Below are 18174 nucleotides of genomic sequence, written 5' to 3'. Positions count from 1 at the left end.
ATGTCTTAAATTTCGGCAGACAAAACACCAGAGTTCAATAGTTGATTCACTGTCTAAAACAATAATTGCATTCTCACACACAAGGCATTTTTAATAATTTTACTCTTTAGCCATGCATTCAACCCTAAGATCATGAATAAATCAATGATATGTAAATCCATAATCTACAAGATGCAATTGCTGATAAATTTAGCTGCCCAACTGCATTCTCTGAAGTGGCAAGAATGACTCCACATCACTCTTTTCAAAATTGTGAGTGAATCTAGTGTACTTGAAGGCCTCAGAGTGGTTCTGGATAAGTGAAATTGGGGGATGCTGCAGGGTAAAGAAATTTTCTCTTGCAACTTCCAATTATTTGGTGTCTCTGAACTTAATATCCAATTTTCAAAGTTTAAATTTCTCTTTTCCTTTCCCACTCTTTGTCTCACTCCTGTTCCATCTCCTTAGCCTCTGTTTCTCGCTCCTGTTCCCTTGCTCTCCTCACTTTTGTTCCTTCTCCTTTAAATTCTAGCTGTATTCTGAGCTTTTGCAGCTTAAATTGAGTTCGGGAGAGGATTCAGAGTTCAGCTCTACGTTTAATTGAACTATTGAATTTCTTTTCACTTCACTGGACAATTTTAATTGTCCCTCTGTGATGCGGGCCACTAGAGTTCCATCATTCAAATACACTTGCTGAACAAACGTCTCGGCATCAAACAATGCCATTTTTTTCATGTTTGGGAAAATAAATTTGCTGTGGCAAGTTTGTGTGTTTTTAAATTTGTTCCAGCCACCAGGTTTTTTTCTTGGCTCTTTTATCTCAGATTTGGCTCATCAGCTTAGTTTGACAATTGCTCGACCCAAGACCAGAAGAAAGTACAGAGAGTCGTAAACACAGCCCAGTCTACCACTTGAACCCCCTCCCATCCATTGACCCTGTCTACATCTCCCACTGCCTCGGGAAAGCGGGCAGCATAATCCAAGACCCCTGCCACTCTGGGGGGGAGGGGGCAGCATAATCCAAGACCCCTGCCACTCGGAGGTGGGGGGGGGGGGGGTATTCTCTCTTCCATTGCGCAAAAGATACAAAGGTCCGAGAACACGCACTAACAGATTCTTCCTCGCTGTTACCAGACTCCTGTGTGGCCCTCTTATGGACGGAACTGATCTCACCATGCATCTTCTCTACTGTGTAGACACTCTGTATGCTTCACCCGATGTCTATGAATTTACATTGTGTATTTATCAAATGTCCTATGTTTTTCATGTGACAATCTGCAGAACAGTACTTTTCACTGTACCTCGGTACACGGTGCTCCGCTCCACCATTCAATAAGATCATGGCTGATCTGATTGTAACGTCAATCCCACATTCCTCTTCCATTCTCGATAAACACAGTAACTTCATTGCAGTGTTAATGTAAGCCTACTTGTTATAATAAAGATTATTATTATCAATTTTCATCCCCTTTTTAATCAAGAATCTATCATGCTCTGCCTTAAAATACTCAAAGATTGTGTTTCCGGGCAGCACGGTGGCGCAGTGGGTTAGCCCTGCTACCTCATGATACCGAGGTCCCAGGTTCGATCCCGGCTCTGGGTCACTGTCCGTGTGAAGGTCGCACATTCTCCCCGTGTTTGTGTGGGTTTCGCCCCCACAACCCAAAGATGTGCAGTGTAAGTGGATTGGCCACGCTAACATTGCCCCTTAATTGGAAAAAATTAATTTGGTGCACTAAATTTTTTATTTTTTTAAAAATTGTGTTTCCACTGCCTTTTGAAGAAGAGAGTTCCAGAAACACTCTGGAGGGGGAGGGGGGCGGATCTCCATCTTAAATGTGTGATTCGGATTTCTTGATTCTGCGACAAGAAGACACATCAACTCCACATCTAACCTGTCAATACACTTCAGGATCTTTAAGGTTTCGATCAAGTTGCCTCTGTGCCCGCAGTCCAGAATCACAATCCAATGGTTGTATTCCTTCACAGAGATTCACCTGGTTGAAAACTAATGCTGGATAATTCACTTTTCCATTAGAGATGACTTCCACAAAAAGGTGGTCACACAGAGATGAATTTGGCTTGTTGGCAATGATACAGAGGTTCCAGTCAAAAGAGTTTCGTTGGGGCCAAGAATTTAAAATTGGACATCGCCCTTTTTTCTGTGCATTAGATGGCAAAAATAGCTTTGCAAGTTCCACCATCTGGATAGGGACGGGTGTCAATTCACATTGGTTTTGGCAAAGGGTGTATATTCCTTTGTCTAGTTTCTTGAGATTGTTTATGGTCCAACCATTTAGAATTTGAAAGGAAGACTGTGGGCTTTGTGTCCGAGCAGATTAGGTTTGCTCTTCTCGTTTCTGAAATGCAGATGATCTTGGTATAGTTACCTTTGCATTTGGTCTCTGCAGCCCATGGGGGTGATTGGCGTCTCTTCAGAGATAATGAATCACAAGGTTCCCTGATACTGCCAGATCAACTCCTATTGTTCGAACGTCAGAAATGGACAATCACTTTGATAACATCCATCTCTGCTCCTGTTCAGCCCATCTGCAACCAAAACCTGTCCACAAAACATTTCGAGAACGCTCATAGTTGTCCTCTCTTAGCCTCCACAAACTTCATCTCGTCAAAAACTTTTGTTATTACATAGAATTTACAGTGCAGAAGGAGGCCATTCGGCCCATCGAGTCTGCACCGGCTCTTGGAAGGAGCACCCCACCCAAGGTCAACACATACCTAACCTTTATCCTGCAGTATGTCCTACTTGCTCATCAGCTGTCCTTCATTGACTCCAGATCCTTCCACTGCCTCAATTTCAGATTCTCATAGAATCATAGAATTTACAGTGCAGAAGGAGGCCATTCGGCCCATCGAATCCCCACTGGCTCTTTTGAAAGAGCACTCTACCCAAGCCCAAACCTCCACCCTATTCCCATAACCCAGTAACCCTAATTTTGGACACCAAGGGTAATTTAGCAACGCCACCTAACCTGCACATCTTTGGACTGTGGTTGGAAACCGGAGCACCCGGAGGAAACCCACGCACACACTGGGAGAATGTGAAGACTCCGCACAGACAATGACCCAAGCCGGGAATCGAACCTGGGACCGTGGAGCTGTGAAGCAATTGTGCTAACCACTGTGCTACCGTGCTGCCCTGTAACCTTTTATTATCACAAATATGAAGTTACTGCACCGGCCCTTGGAAAGCGCACCCTCCTTAAGCCCACACCGCCACCCTATCCCCCCACCTAACTGTTTTAGATCATAGAATTTACAGTGCAGAAGGAGGCCATTCAGCCCATCGAGTCTGCACCGGCTCCTGGAAAGAGCACCCTACCCAAGGTTAACACCTCCACCCTATCCCCATAACCCAGTAACCCCACCCAACACTAAGGGCAATTTTGGACACTCAGGGCAATTTATCATGGCCAATCCACCTAACTTGCACATCTTTGGACTGTGGGAGGAAACCGGAGCACCCGGAGGAAACCCACGCACACACGGAGAGGATGTGCAGACTCCGCACAGACAGTGACCGAAGCCGGAATCGAACCTGGGACCCTGGAGCTGTGAAGGCATTGTGCTATCCACAATGCTGCCGTGCTGCCCAGTTTTGGATACTAAAGGCAATTTTGCATGGCCAATCTACCTAATCTGCACATCTTTGAGCTGTGGAAGGAAACCGGAGCACCCGGAGGAAACCCACGCAGACCCGGAGCGAACGTGCAGACAATGCACAGACAATGACCCAAACCGGGAATCGAACCTGGGACCCTGGAGCTGTGAAGCAATTGTGCTAACCACTGTGCTACCGTGCTGCCCTGTAACCTTTCATTATCACAAATATGACGTTACTGTGAAAAGCCCCTAGTCGCCACATTCTGGCGCCTGTTTGGGTAAGCTGGTACGGGAATTGAACTCGCGCTGATGGCCTTGTTCCGCATCACAAACCAACTGTCCAGCCCACTGAGCTAAACCAGCCCACATCCTTGCATTTAATTCCCTTCATAACTTTGCCCGAATCCAGCATGGTAACTTTCTGCAGCTCAGCCTTTCTTTGCACCCTGCATGACAGATCATAGAACATAGAACAGTACAGCACAGATGTGATGGAACAGAGAGACCTTTGTTGAAATTCTCGTCCTTTTGCACTCTCCCTTTACTTTCCTGAAGGTGTTGCTATATTTACTCGCTATAAATATAGCAGTCAATAAGGTTTCCCTTTTGTCTAGATATTGATATTATATTGCTTTCAGAGTCGCCAGGTATCAAATGATACCACCACAAGGTTCAACCGGATATCGATCAAAGACCCAACAACCAGTTAGTTATTTCAAGTTCAATAATACTTTATTTACACACAAGATTAACTTATACATGCAACATAAACACGAGCTACATTACACCTAACACTATGAAAACCTGTGCGTAACTTCAGGCACCCAGCTTAGGTCAGAGGAACAGTGGCCTTTGTTCAAATCTGGATCTGCTGGGTCTGGAGAAGTAATTGCAGTTCAGCTAGGCTCATCCTTCTGGTAGAGAGTGTCGAACTTGGACTTGCTTCTGGTTGTGGTGCTACAGTTGGACATAGACATTGCCGGAGCGCCAGGTCCAACAGAGGTATAACACATGTCAGTGTCTCTCTTTATCCTTGGGGGGGTTTTCGCGCTCTTTTGGGCTGTCTTTAAGTTTGGATCCAATAATTCGGCAGACTTCGATCACTGCCTTTGATCTGAGCCAATAAAGGGGCGGGTGCCTTGATGGCTGGGCATGTCCTGAGCGGTTATTGACCTTGCTGTTTATGCTTCCTGAGTAAAGGGAGTGGCGCCGATGTGTCTGGAATTGTGTCGGTTACCCAAGTACAAGTCCTTTGTCTGGGGAAATGGGTCATTAGAATGCAAATCGGCTGGGGGTTTAGATACTGTCTGGTTCTCTGCTTACAAATGTACATTTAGGCTCTGAGCCTGCCTGAATCTTCTATTGGCCATATTTCCCTTGAGTCTTTGCGAAAGTCCATGTTTTTTTGTAAGTGGCCATCTCTGATTGCTGCAGTCTATCCTTTTGATCCTAAACGTGAAACGTGGTGGATCACACTACTGAATCTTCATCTATTCTTCAGTGTGCCGGGTACCCTTGATCAAGGACAGGTTCTACTCTGTCCTATGGATCGGAACATTTACCTAAGTTTTTAATACACCTCACATCTATAAAAATTCTAAGGAGGCACGATAACTTTCATACATTCCACTTCTTTACACAAAGGGTAACCTCTAACTGTCCTTACCTAAACTACACTCATGCTGCTATCTAATAACCAAAATATTTTATGTTACAGTACAAAATTTAAACAATAGCAGCATCATGTTTCTACTTAAACTTATCACATTTACAGAAAATACAACTTTTATTGACAACTGCGGAATTTATTAGTCAGAAAAAGGGTTCAAAAAGAGTGTGGGGTCTGTTGAAGTCTGAGAAAAGGGGCTCTGAGTATTGGGGAGCGGGAGGCTCGCCGTCGCCATTTCCGAAGTCTTAAATATCTGAACGACACTGCATAGTATTGCAATAACTAATAACGCTTCTACTGTGTATGAGAGGAAATACCATTTTATGATGTGGGAGTATCAATGTTTATTTCCATGCGAGGTGTGGTGTCCGGGTTAGGGGTATCGTGTGGTATGGTTGTGTTTGGGGCCAATGTGGTCTGGGTTACAGGGGCTGTTCACGCGCACAACTGCAGTGATCCAACAATGATCATGATGTAGGTCATCAGTTCTGTCTTCATCTTGCCTTTTGTTCTTTGTATCCTCGTATATTCCTGGAGGTGCAAGCATAATATCTATTATTAATTTTGTGTAATATCTCGTTTGTCTGTCCATTTCTCCTTAATATCAATTTACCATTAAAATTGTCACAATGTGTGGCTCTCTCATTTTTTTTTAAACCAGCCATTTTGGAGACAAGCCACCCGAGAGAAAAAGAATTCTGTCACAGTGCGAGCAATCTCGCAACCTGTGGTCAAAGCGCTGAGTGGGCGGACAATTTCTCCGTCCAGCGTTGAGGTAGTTTTCCATAGCAGCAGATTTTATTTCAACCAAGTGTGTTGAATATGTAAATAGTAGTCGGGGGTAGCACCGAAGGGTCGTCGGAAAGCAAAAAAAACTGTGGCAAATGCATTCTTTAAACCACACCTAAAAGAACGCTAGAAGAATTTTGAAAAGAACTTTCCAAATCAGCGCACCATATGAGCCCGCGGCAGGGCAAGAATGGGTGGAATCGCTGTATCGGGCAGTGATCAGTGCCGCGTTGCTCCACTACCCGAGCTTGGCTGACCAAATACATTGGGGGTCCTCAGGCAGGACGGGGATTACTGCCGTTACTCCACTGACTGGGTGATCTTAGAAGAACGGAAAGAATTTGAATATCTATGGACTTGCGACAAACTTGTTCCTTTAACTACCATTTTGGCGTCAAAAGAGTAGTTATGACGGCATCAAGAAATTTAGCATGGGGCCGAAAGAAGAAACTGTGTCAAAAAATTGTGAGCGGTCGACACAATAGTCATACAAAAGACAAACATTCAACATTTAAAAATAACAATTTAAAGAAAGAAAAGTGGGCAGGCTCCATCAGAGAATAGGACACTGTAAATCTCAATCGGTTCCTTTCTCTCATCATCTGGGCACCTCGGGGTTCCATTCCGAAAAGGGTCGTAAAGGGGTTACCATGGTGAGAGTCATCACCATCTCTCGGTTGCCAAATTCGTGGCTGGCGTTTCTGTGCCATGGCCGCGTGGGCCATCGTGGGATCCATTTCATCATTTCTTGTCAACCGACGAGGTCACGGTGCCATTGTTTCTTGGCAAAGGGGGAAGTTGTGTCGTCGGGCGGTGGGTCTAGTTCTGGTTGAGGCAAATTAATGGTATCTGACGGGCCAAACATATCTTGGTCGGTGTTACTGGGCCTGTAGTGACTGGGGCCTGGTCTGTTTTGCCATTGGTCGGGGTTCTCGAGTAAGTCCGTTGTGCTGTCGCTATCGCTGTCGGCCGAATCAAGTCCAAGGTGGAAACTCGTCCCTGGGGCGCAGTCAAAGTCTTGTCTGTGGACGTGCTGTCCTGGCTGGGGGAGGGTTGGATTTGGTTGCCAGTGGACGGGTCGTAGTTTTCAGCTATTGCCAGTGAAATGTGGTGTGAGTGGCTGTACTGAGTTGCATAAACCTTAAGTTGGTTCATATGAAACCATCCTGATTTTTTGCTTGGATACGTAATCTTGTAAACTGAGGGTCTTACTTCATCAGAAGTCGAGTCGGATCCTGCAAATTTGGGGGAGAGGAATGAACTGAATTGTATAGGGAGACCATCACCTGCTGTCCGACTGTATATTCTACCTGGTGTACTGTTTTATCAAAGCAGGCCTTACTCTGCTTTTTCCCAGCGTCTTGTCGAATAACTGCAGCGAGCTGTGCTGCTTTAATATTTTCCATTACTTGTTGGACTGCTTTTTCATGGGTAAGGGCGGTGACTGTGGGGCTGGCCAAATCAAGTCCAAATAAGTACTCGGTACCCTTCATGGGTCGTCCGGTCATGAGGGTGTGGGGGTGTGTAGCCTGTTGAACTCGACACCGTGTTTCTAATAAACGTCAGTGCAAATGGGAGAACTGTGTCCCATATCGTGTTGTGCTGTTGCATCATTTTCCGAATCGTTTTTAGGGTTCGGTTCGTGCGTTCCACAATGCCGCTGGATTGTTGGTGATAAGCAATATGAAACTTTTGTTTCATGCCGAAAAGTGTTAGAACATTTTTCATCACTCATCCTGTAAAAGGTGTACTTTGGTCCGATTCAATACTACGGGGGAATCCCCACCTCGTAAATATTTGTGGAGTTAGAATTTTTGCTGTCACTTTCGTTGTGTTTGTCCTGGAAGGAAATGCTTCCACCCATTTTGTGAAGATGTGGAGATGCCGGCGCTGGACTGGGGTGAGCACAGTAAGAAGTCTTCCAACACCAGGTTAAAGTCCAATATGTTTGTTCCATTTTGTGAAGGTATCGATCACGATCACATATTTAAAACCATTTCTGCTGGGGGAAGGGGACCAAGGTAATCTAGTTGTTAATTCGTCCATGGGCAATGAACTGGGCGGATGTGTCTTAGCTGACCTTTCTTTGCGTATCTGTCTGGGTTGTTCTGAGCGCAATTTAAATATTTTTCAATGTAATGGGTGACATCTGTTTTTAAATCGGGCCACCAGCAGAGAGGCCTTAGGTGGGCAAGCTTGGTTTGTATCCCTTGATGTCCGTGTCCGTCATGAAATTGACAAATAATCTGGTTCCTGTCCTGGGTGGGGACCACATAAATACCATTCTTTAATATAATTCCGCCCTGAATCATTAAAGTGTCTTTGAATTTGCCGTAGGGTGCTGGGTAATCACCTTTTAAAATTTCCTTAAGCGTGTCGTCTGCTTTTTGCGCCTGTGCTAAATCTTGAATATTGGTCTGCGAGACCTGGATGGTGTGTACTGAGGCACTCTCGGTGGGGGTTGACAAAAGTGACCTTGTCGTGATCCAGCTTTTGCTAGGGCGTCTGCTTTTACGTTAACGGGTGGGGAGGAGCAATGATGGCTTCTAACCTTTATGATGCCATATTTGCGGTCTTTAGCTTCTTCAAGAATGTACTTTAATAATGGCGCTGAGGGTAGGGGTTTACCATCGACGGATATAAATCCTCTAGATACGCATAGGGGCAGGAATTCCGTCGAACTGTTGCAGATATATAGACTGTCCGAATATATCTCTGCGGGGGTCGGGAACGAATTTGGATGCTGTACAATGTATGCGATGGCTGCTAACTCGGCTTCCTGCGAACCTAAATGTCCTGGTAACTTGAATGATATCTCTGATGTGCATCCCTGCACGTCTTCTACATATATGCGACATTCTGTAATTCTTTTCCCATTATCAATGATGGAGGAGCCATCTACATAAATTTTTAGAGATGTATCTGTGTGCTGGGTTCTATGTGGTCTGATGCCTGCTTTTGTCAGTAACGATTTGGGAATAAAGGGTCCTGTGTTGTGCCTGGCTGCAATGATTTCACAACCCTGTGGGGTTCCTGCATACTGTAAATTACCTGCCAGAAACGTGTGTGTCTTTGTCCTTTTCACTGTGATGTTGCGTGCTTGTAGGAGTAGGGTCCAGCACGCTGCTCTAATTTGGCTAACTGTACCGTCCTTCAGCCTACCGTCTAACAGTAGCTGTGTGGGGTGTGCTCGATCAAAATGGTTACGGGGTTGAGTCCTGTTATGTACGCGAAGTACTGAACAGCCCAAAAAACTGCGAGCAAGTACCTTTCGCAGGCTGAAAATCCTTGCTCGACCGGATCTAAAACCCGTGAGGCATTGGCTACGGGTCCTAAATGATCGTGCCTTTCCTAGAGAAGTATGGCCGAAAGGGTTCGGTTGGTGGTCGCTACCTCTATTGCATATGGGGAGTGTGGGTCTGGTCCCTGCAAAGCGGGAGCTGTACCTAGGGTGCATTTTAGTGCATCGATGGCATCCATATGCTGTGGGAGCCATTTCCATGGGGCCTGTTTATTAAGGAGCTCGGAAAGTGGGGCTGCCTTTGTGTCGAAACCGTCTGTATGGTTCCTGCAACAACCAACCAGTCCTAAAAATGACCGAGTGCTTAACATTATGGGGCAAGGGTAATTTAACAATTGAATCAATACATTTTTGTTCTATCTCACGCTTACCATGCGTTATAATTGTTCCGAAATAAATGGCCTTTTCTTGGAGAATTTGGGCTTTTTTGGGGTTGACGTAACATCCAATATCTTTTAGGAGACCTAATAGTTCAGAAAGAAGCGAAATATGCTCTTCCTTGGTGTCAGTCTGCAGGAGTAAGTTGTCCACATACTGAATGAGGCATTCGGGTCGGGAAAATTTTGATAATCCATTCGCCAATTGTCAGTGAAAAATGGAGGGGGCGTTGTGGAAAACTTGTGGAAGTCATGTCCACGTGCACTGCTGTCCCTGGAAGGTGAAAGCAAATTTATACTGGCAATTTTTATCCAATGGAATGGACCAAAAGCCATTGCTAATGTCCGGAACTGTCAAATATTTTGACTGAAGTCCCTGCTTTAGCATTGTCTCGGGACTCGTGGCAACGGTGGGGGCTGCTAATGGAGTTACTTTATTGAGTTCTCTATAGTCGATGGTCAGTCTCCATGAACCATCTGGTTTTCTTACGGGCCAAATCGGGGTATTGTTTGTTGAGGCTACGGGCCGAATTACAGCTTGATCCAATAAACTTTGAATTACCTTAGCTAGTTCTCCCTCAGCTTGCTGTGGAAAACCGTATTGCTTCTGGGGCTCAGGATCGGGACCTGAAATGGTGACCATTCCTGGAATTTTACCGCAATCGTGCTTGTGCTCGGCAAAAGATGCTTTGTGTTTCAGACTTCCCTAATTGTTTTGTCCGTGGTAATGGTTTGTGGATCAAACCAGTAATCTTCCACTGAGGTAATCCTGTGTTTGTAGTCTCCTACTGTTGAGCGTGGCGGGTACTCGTGCTGCTCTAGCCATATTCCACACACACACTTATTTACGGGGTCAAAAGAAAAGCTTGTGTGAGCTCATGAAATCTATTCCCAAGATGTGCTCTGCTGTCTGGGATAAATCTACTGAAGCAACTGAGTGCTTGGTTCCAATGTTACCGATCTGAATATCCACAGGGGTCGTAATGTGTCACTGCTGGAGGTGTCCTGTAAATCCACGAAGAGTGATTGTGACTGTAGTGGGCCATATATCTCGCTGGTACATCGTGGAGGAGTTTAACGTGGTTCGGGACCCCCCTGTGTCACAAAGGAACTCTACGAGGTGTCCCCGGACTGTGCATGTGACTACTGGTATTCCGGACTTGTCCCAGAGATTGTCGCAGATCCAAGTTGGGGAGTCCGAACACCGCCAATCGGTGCCATTTATGGCTAAAATATCTGAATGGGCGCTAACGCTGTGGATTGGCCTGGCATTGTTCCTATGTGGGCATTTGCGTGCTGATTCCGTTGCTGGTTCGGGGGTGCATTGCATTCTCGGGCGTAACGTCCCTTCTGTCCACAATTGTAGCGTCCCTGTGCTTTATGGTGCGTGTGTCATTTCTACCTTCATTTACCCATGCGGGGTCTTGATGTGTCCTTACTGAATTCGTGTTTGCTTCTACCTTCTCCTGCCCTGCCTTTTTATGTAGGGATTGTTCCCAAGCTCCAGAGAGTCTCTTCAGAACCCACACTTCATTGTGTGGCATCTGAGGGGTCATAATTTGCACATGCTTTTTGTCTTGCATGTGTGGCATGGGAGACTAAAATATGGGTCCATTTGGCTGTATTTTCTGCAGTTAAATGGACGCAGGCTAAATCACTGAATACTCCTGTGAAGCGTATCCAGAGGCATCCAGCAAACGCTGTTGGATGCTCCCCTTCTGCCTACATCGGATGAGTCCTACGGGATCTCCTCCATGATAGCCAATTGCATGTAGGATAGCTGTCTTCATATCTTGGAGGCTACCTCCTCCTACTTTTTGTGGATCGGGAAGGGCTGAACTAACGAATGGGTCAATGCTCATTACTATGAGTTTCACTTGCTCCTGTTGGTCCAGGCCGTACATGACTGTCTGTTGTCTAACTCGCTCAAAGAAATGGTGTGGGTCTAATGTGGGTTGAAATGTTTCTATTTTATCACGGGCATTCCCTCAACTGGGCGATGGCTAGTGAGGTGGTGTACGCAAAATCGGGTTGGTCTTCTGTCGGTACTCTGCACTGCGTGGTGACTGGATTCATAGGGTTGTGTGCTGCCTGTGCAGTTGGTGGTGCGGGTGCTTTCCTTTTCGGGGCTCTCTGAATCTCAGTTCCATTTACGTATTGATTGGCAGTTTCATCAAGTTCCTGCCAATCGGGGCCATCTTCCTGGTCTAAATTTGGTAAAAGGTGTCTCTGAAACCATTTTGCACCGAGAGCAGTGACTGTAACCGTAAAATTTGCTGCCTGCATTTGGCATGGTCTACCGAACTCTGCCTTTGTTCCGTTGTGGAACTGTGGAGTGCTCGTAGGGCGGCCTTTAAGTGCTTGCATTGCTTCTTTAATTGCTCTACTTGGTGTTCCGTTTCTTCCCTTGCCAAAACTGCGCATTGCGTGTCTTGGTCGGCCTTGTCATATTGTGTCTGAAAGCTGCTTTGGTGAGCGATTCAAGATTGGTGTGCCCATTTGACATCAGCAATCTCCTTGTCCTTCGCCGCGAGCTGCTCTCAGAGTTGCTCATTTACTTTTTCACATTCACTCACGTTTCCCTCACTACTCTTTTCTTTCTCGACAAGCTGTCTGCGGAGCGTCCTCACGACCTCCTCTGTGCCTCGCAATTGTGCCAAGGAGGACACGATTGCCATCTGCTTACAAACTCTATTTCAATTCTTCTTATGGATCTCGGTCAGATTATCCCACCAAGTTTGTCCTGTACTACCAGGACCTATCTCTTCATTTGCACAAAACTCAGACCATAGTGGCCATCCTTTCCCCTTTAGATACTTCCTAATTTCCTCTTCCTCTATGGGACACTGCTCTGTTCTATTGGTTGCTGCGACCTCTGGTTCCTGTGGGTACATAAGGTGTTCCATTGCCCTCATTGCCATTTCTACAATTATATCTTTTCCGTAATCTCTCTATCTCTACCATAATCTGTGTATCTCTACTGTGAATTTGGGATGGGGGGAATAAAGCGGTGATGCAAACAGCGGGTATGGCTTATGCTACTTTCCGGTTCACTTAACTCTCGAAGGTTTTTCGCAACAAAATCTAACGAGTTTACCTTATATCCCTGTCAGTACGCATGCAAATTACTACTCACTTCCCAATCTTGGAGGTTTGATCGATACTGGTCTTAGACTTGTGGTTTCTTTCACTTTTCTAATTGGGTTTCTAATTCAAAGGTTTTGTGGGTTCTCTCGGAGTGACAAAATCACTTCTGGGTCGAGTCCAGTCAGAGTCGCCAATAATGTTGCTATATTTACTGGCTATAAATATGGCAGTCAATAAGGTTGCCCTTTTGTCTAGATATTGATATTATATTGCTTTCAGAGTCGGCAGGTATCAAATGATACCACCACAAGGTTCAACCGCATATTGATCAAAGACCCAACAACCAGTTAGTTAGTTAGAGTTCAATAATACTTTATTTACACACCAGATTAACTTATACATGCAACATAAACACTACGAGCTTAATTACACCTAACACTATGACAACCTGTACTTAACTTCAGGCACCCGGTTTAGGCCAGAGGTACCGTTGTTCAAATCTGGATCTGCTGGATCTGGGGAAATAACTGCGGTTCAGCTAGGCTCATCCGTCTGGTAGTGAGCGTTGAACTTGGGCTTGCTTCTGGTTGTGGTGCCACAGCTGAAGATAAACGTTGCCGGAGCGCCAGGTCCAAAAGAGATCGAACACATGGCACTGTCTCTCTTTATCCTTGGGTTGGGGGGAGGGGGTTCGCGCTCTTTTGGGCGGTCTTTAGGTTTGGTCCCAATAATTCGAAGACTTCGATCACTGCCTTCGACCTGAGCCAATAAAGGGGTGGTTGCCTTGATGGCTGGGCATGTCCGAAGCGGTCATTGACCTTGCTGTTTATGCTTCCTGAGTAAAGGGAGTGGTGCCGATGTGTCTGGAATTGTGTCGGTTGCCTGAGTACCGGTCCTTTGTCTGGGGAAATGGGTCATTAGAATGCAAATTGACTGGGGGTTTTGATACTGTCTGGTTCTCTGCTTGCAAATATACATTTAGGCTCTGAGCCTGCCTGAATCTTGTATTGGCCATATTTCCCTCAAGTCTTTGCGAATGTCCATGTTTCTTTGTACGTGGCCATCCCAGATGGATACAAAGGACTTCTTTAAAATACACCTGATCAACATTTGGTCACAACTCTCCTCTTCTGGCTCGATGCCCATTTAATGGCTATGTCTCCCTGAAGCCCTTTGGGGTCTTTTTCTGCATTAAAGGTAATTAGTTAAACACTGGTTCTGTTGAATGAATGGTGTGATAAATTTGAACACATCCTTTGATCACTGGATATCAAGATGTCAAATTTGAAATGGGAGAATCAAAAGCATCTTTCTTCTGTTGCTTGTAAAGGATATCAATAAAGTTAGATAATGTGAAACCACAGCATTTTGGTTGCAGAAACAAATAAATTATAACCTGTGATTATTTTTTTTGCTATGGGAATTATAAGCATTATCCAAGCCACAAAGTTACTGCAAATATATTGTGAACAAATATTTCTCATTTCAATGGACTTATAGCTTGGAGGGAAATTAATTCATATTTTTTGTGAAGCTTGTACAATATTGATCGGTTTTCCAACTAGACAGTAAATGTTTGATGTTCCATTGTTTTTACAGAAATGCCGGGTCTGCAAGCAACGTGGTGCATCAATAGGCTGTGCCATTACGAAATGTCCAAAGAGCTTTCATTTTCCTTGTGGCGTGGAGAACCAATGTATTTTCCAGTTTACCGGACAGTTTGCGTAAGTTCTCAGAACATGTTTACAAAAGAATAGGTACCACAAAGTGTTGTTTTCTTGTGTATTCAATGTCGTGCTCACTTCCCCTGGCCCCTTGGCCAAACCTCATCAGAGGTGCCTCCCTGGTCAACTTTGTTTTTCCTCTAGTGTCTCTCCATTCTCTCATCATGCCCTCTTCAATCTCATTTTACCTGCAAGACCCACTTCTTGCGACCTCAACCCTATTTCTCCCAAATTAGCGACCACATAGCTTCCCTTCCTGGCTCCCTAGTAGGTTGACATTAATAGTTCCCTTTCCTCAAGTATTGATCCCCTCCCCTTCAAATGTTTTGATATCATACCCCTTCTGCCCTTGCAAACTACTACCCAATCTCCAACTTCCCTTTCCTCTTTCATGTCTTTGAGCATTTTGTCACTTCCCAAATCCGTGCCTATCTTTCATACAGGTCCATGTTTGAAGCCCTCCAATGTACTGTAATGGCTCATATCAAAGTCAAATTGGTATCCTGTGTGATTGCGACCATGAGTAACTATCCCTCCTCCTCTTTCCCGACCTGTCTGCACCTTTGACCTGGTTGACCACACCATCCTCCAATGCATATCTTGCATTAGTTACTTGCCATGACTTCTCTTCACACCATTTGATCAGAGCTGAAAAGCTGCAGCGATCTCTTCTAGAGCGTTAAATGGAGGACAGCAGAAAGGGATTGACTTGAGCTTAGTTGGATGACAGTAACGTCACAGAGTGATTCCTGATAAGCTCCAGTGGATGTGTGATGTTGACAAAAGGAGAATTATGTACTCCTTGTTGGAGTAGCTACAAACAGCAGCAGAATTCCTCTGTCACTTCGACACTCGACTGCTCAACATAAACCTCTTTACAGCCTAGGCTGATGTCGTCTCGTGTGTGACACTGGGCCAATACTTGATTTGGGTAACTAATTTCACACACTTGCATATGAAGTCCATGTTTGAGGGATGGCTAGAGGTGTCACCGTGACTAATTTTTCCTGAAGGCTCTTGACTCTTGACTTTCGCAGGAACTTCATTGCTGTGTCAATGTAAGCCTACTTGAGTCACTAATAAAGATTATTATTATATACGCCTGTGAATTAAATCTTAAATTGAATAAGACTCATCCTCCCACTGGGTGATTGCATTGACCCAGCGCAGCACCTCACTCCATATCTCCCACCCTAGCTCGATCCCAAGCTCCTGCTCCCATTTGCCCTTAATCCTATTCACCAGTGCCATTTATTTTTTTCCCAACCATCCATTTATATCCCCAATCCTTCCCCCTCCCATATATCTGGAATCGTCATCTTTTCCAGAAATGTATACTCTGGTAACGACAGGAACCCAGGTGCAAACTTCAGTGCAAAGTCTGGCACCTGTAGGCATCAGAACACACTTCCCCTCGGCAACACTAATTTCTCTCAACACCGCCCGCTCCACAAACCGCTCCTCTAGATACAGGTCCCACATTCATTCTACTCCTTCCCCTCACCACCTCTCGTGCATCCCATCAAAGGGCAGTACGGTGGTGCACTGGTTAGCACTACTGCCTCACGGCGCCGAGGTCCCAGGTTCGATCCCAGCTCTGGGTCACTGTCTGTGTGGAGGTTGCACATTCAGCTGGTTCCAAATATTTATCGAAGAAACCACCACTGGGCTATTAGAATATTTCCCTGGGGCAAACAGGAGCTGGGCCGGTAACATGGCTCTCAGACTTGACCCCTTACAGCAGTCATCCTCCACCCGCACCCAATCTGACCCCTTCCCACCATTGCCTCATCTTCTCCACATTGGCTGCCCAAAACTATTGCAGTGGATTCAGTAGTGCTAGCCCCTCTACCTGCCTTTTCCTCTGCAGCAATGCCTTACTGACCTGTTGTGTCTTAACCACCCTCACAAACCTGGCAATTAACCCATTGACCCGCCGAAAAAGGGCTTTGGGAAAAGAAATTGGGAGAGTTTGGAAAATAAACAAGAACCTGTACCCTCCCTGCCTGTGGCAGGGCACCCCACCTCTTTAGATCGCCCTTTACCCCCTCTACCAGTTCTGCTAAATTCCACCCGTGCATCGCTGCCCAGGCACCTTGTGATCTGGATCCCCAAATATCTAAACGGAACCTTCGCAATCTTGAACGGCAGAGCCCCCAGGTTCAAGTTCCTTCCCAACACATTCGCCGGCAAGACCTCGCTCTTTCCTACATTCAATTTGTACCCCGAAGAGGCCGCAAATATTCCCAGCAACGCCATCATTCTTCCCATGCTATTCAACGGATGTGCTGCAAATAGCAAGTAGGCTGCAAATAGCAAGTAGTCTGCAAATCGCAACACCCTGTGCTAGCCCCATAATCCCCTGCCACCCCTCTGAGGCCTGGAGCGTAATCACCAGCGACTCGATTGTCAGTGCAAAAGTAACGGTGACCCCTGCCCGTTCTCCTATGCAGCCTAAAAAAACTTGACTCCACCCCATCCTTGGAGAATGAATAGAGCAATCGTACCCATGCCACAAATGTCGGCCCAAACCTCCTCAGAACCTCAAACAAATAGCCATTCAACACGGTCAAAGGCCTTCTCCGCTACGATCATGTCCGGCACCCTGCTGCCCATTGGGTCATGACCACATTCAATAGCTTCCTAGATTTACTGGATAACCACTGCACCTTCACAAACCTTGCTGCCACTATCTCCGGCACACGCCTCTTCAATCGATTCGCCAATGACTTTGCCAGGATCGTTACATTCATATTTAATAATGGAATTGGCTTGTATGAAGCACATTCCAGTGGGTCATTGTCTTTCTTTGGAATCAAAGAATTAGAGGCCTGCGCCAGCGTGTTTGGCAGCTCCCCATTCTCCAGTGCTCATTGACCATACTCAAGGGGTGCAGGGCCAAATCCCCCAAAAACTGTTTCTAAAATTTGCCCGGGGAGCCACATGTCCCCGGTGCCTTCCCTGACTGTATTGACCCCACCCCTACCGTTATCTTCTACAAACTTAGTGGCTCCTCCTATGTCTACCGCCTGTTCTCCCCCACTTTTGGGACCACTAGCCCATCCAAGAACCCCCTCATACCCACCGCCTCTGCCCCAGGCACCGAGCTGCACAACATGCTGTAAAGGTCCTCAAAGACTTTGTTGATCTTTTCCGGCTCCGGCTCTATCTACATTAATCTTTTGTGGCTCCATCTCCATCTACAAGTTTGCTGACGATGCAATCATAGTGGGCCAGATCTTGAACAACGACGAGTCAGAATACAGGAGGGAGATAGAGAACCTAGTGGAGTGGTGCAGTGACAACAACCTATCCCTCAATGCCAGCAAAACTAAAGAGCTGGTCATTGACTTCAGGAAGCAAAGTACTGTCACATTGTCAGCATCAAGAGACGGTTAGCAGTTTCAAGTACCATGGGGTACACATATCCAAAAATCTGTCCTGGTCCACCCATGTGGACGCTACCACCAAGAAAGCACAACAGCGCCTGTACTTCCTCAGGAAACTAAGGAAATTCGGCATGTCCACATTAACTCTTACCAACTTTTACAGATACACACAGAAAGTATCCTGTCGGGCTGCATCACAGCCTGGTATGTCAACTGCTCGGACCAAGACCGCAAG

General features: G+C 45.8%; 1 protein-coding gene across 1 annotated transcript in view; it reads left to right on the top strand.

Moving 5' to 3' along the window:
* g2e3 (G2/M-phase specific E3 ubiquitin protein ligase) overlaps nucleotides 1–18174 on the top strand; it is a 336184-nt gene that overhangs the window by 107953 nt on the left and 210057 nt on the right. The window contains exon 5 of the mRNA XM_038790247.1: nucleotides 14426–14550. Within this exon, the coding sequence (XP_038646175.1) occupies nucleotides 14426–14550 (125 nt within the window). The remainder of the gene's footprint in view (nucleotides 1–14425; nucleotides 14551–18174) is intronic.

Source organism: Scyliorhinus canicula, chromosome 2 (genome assembly GCF_902713615.1).
Source record: "Scyliorhinus canicula chromosome 2, sScyCan1.1, whole genome shotgun sequence".
Classification (NCBI taxonomy): Eukaryota; Metazoa; Chordata; class Chondrichthyes; order Carcharhiniformes; family Scyliorhinidae; genus Scyliorhinus; species Scyliorhinus canicula.
Note: the sequence above shows the minus strand (reverse complement) of the source record. Positions and strands in the feature narration are given on the sequence as shown.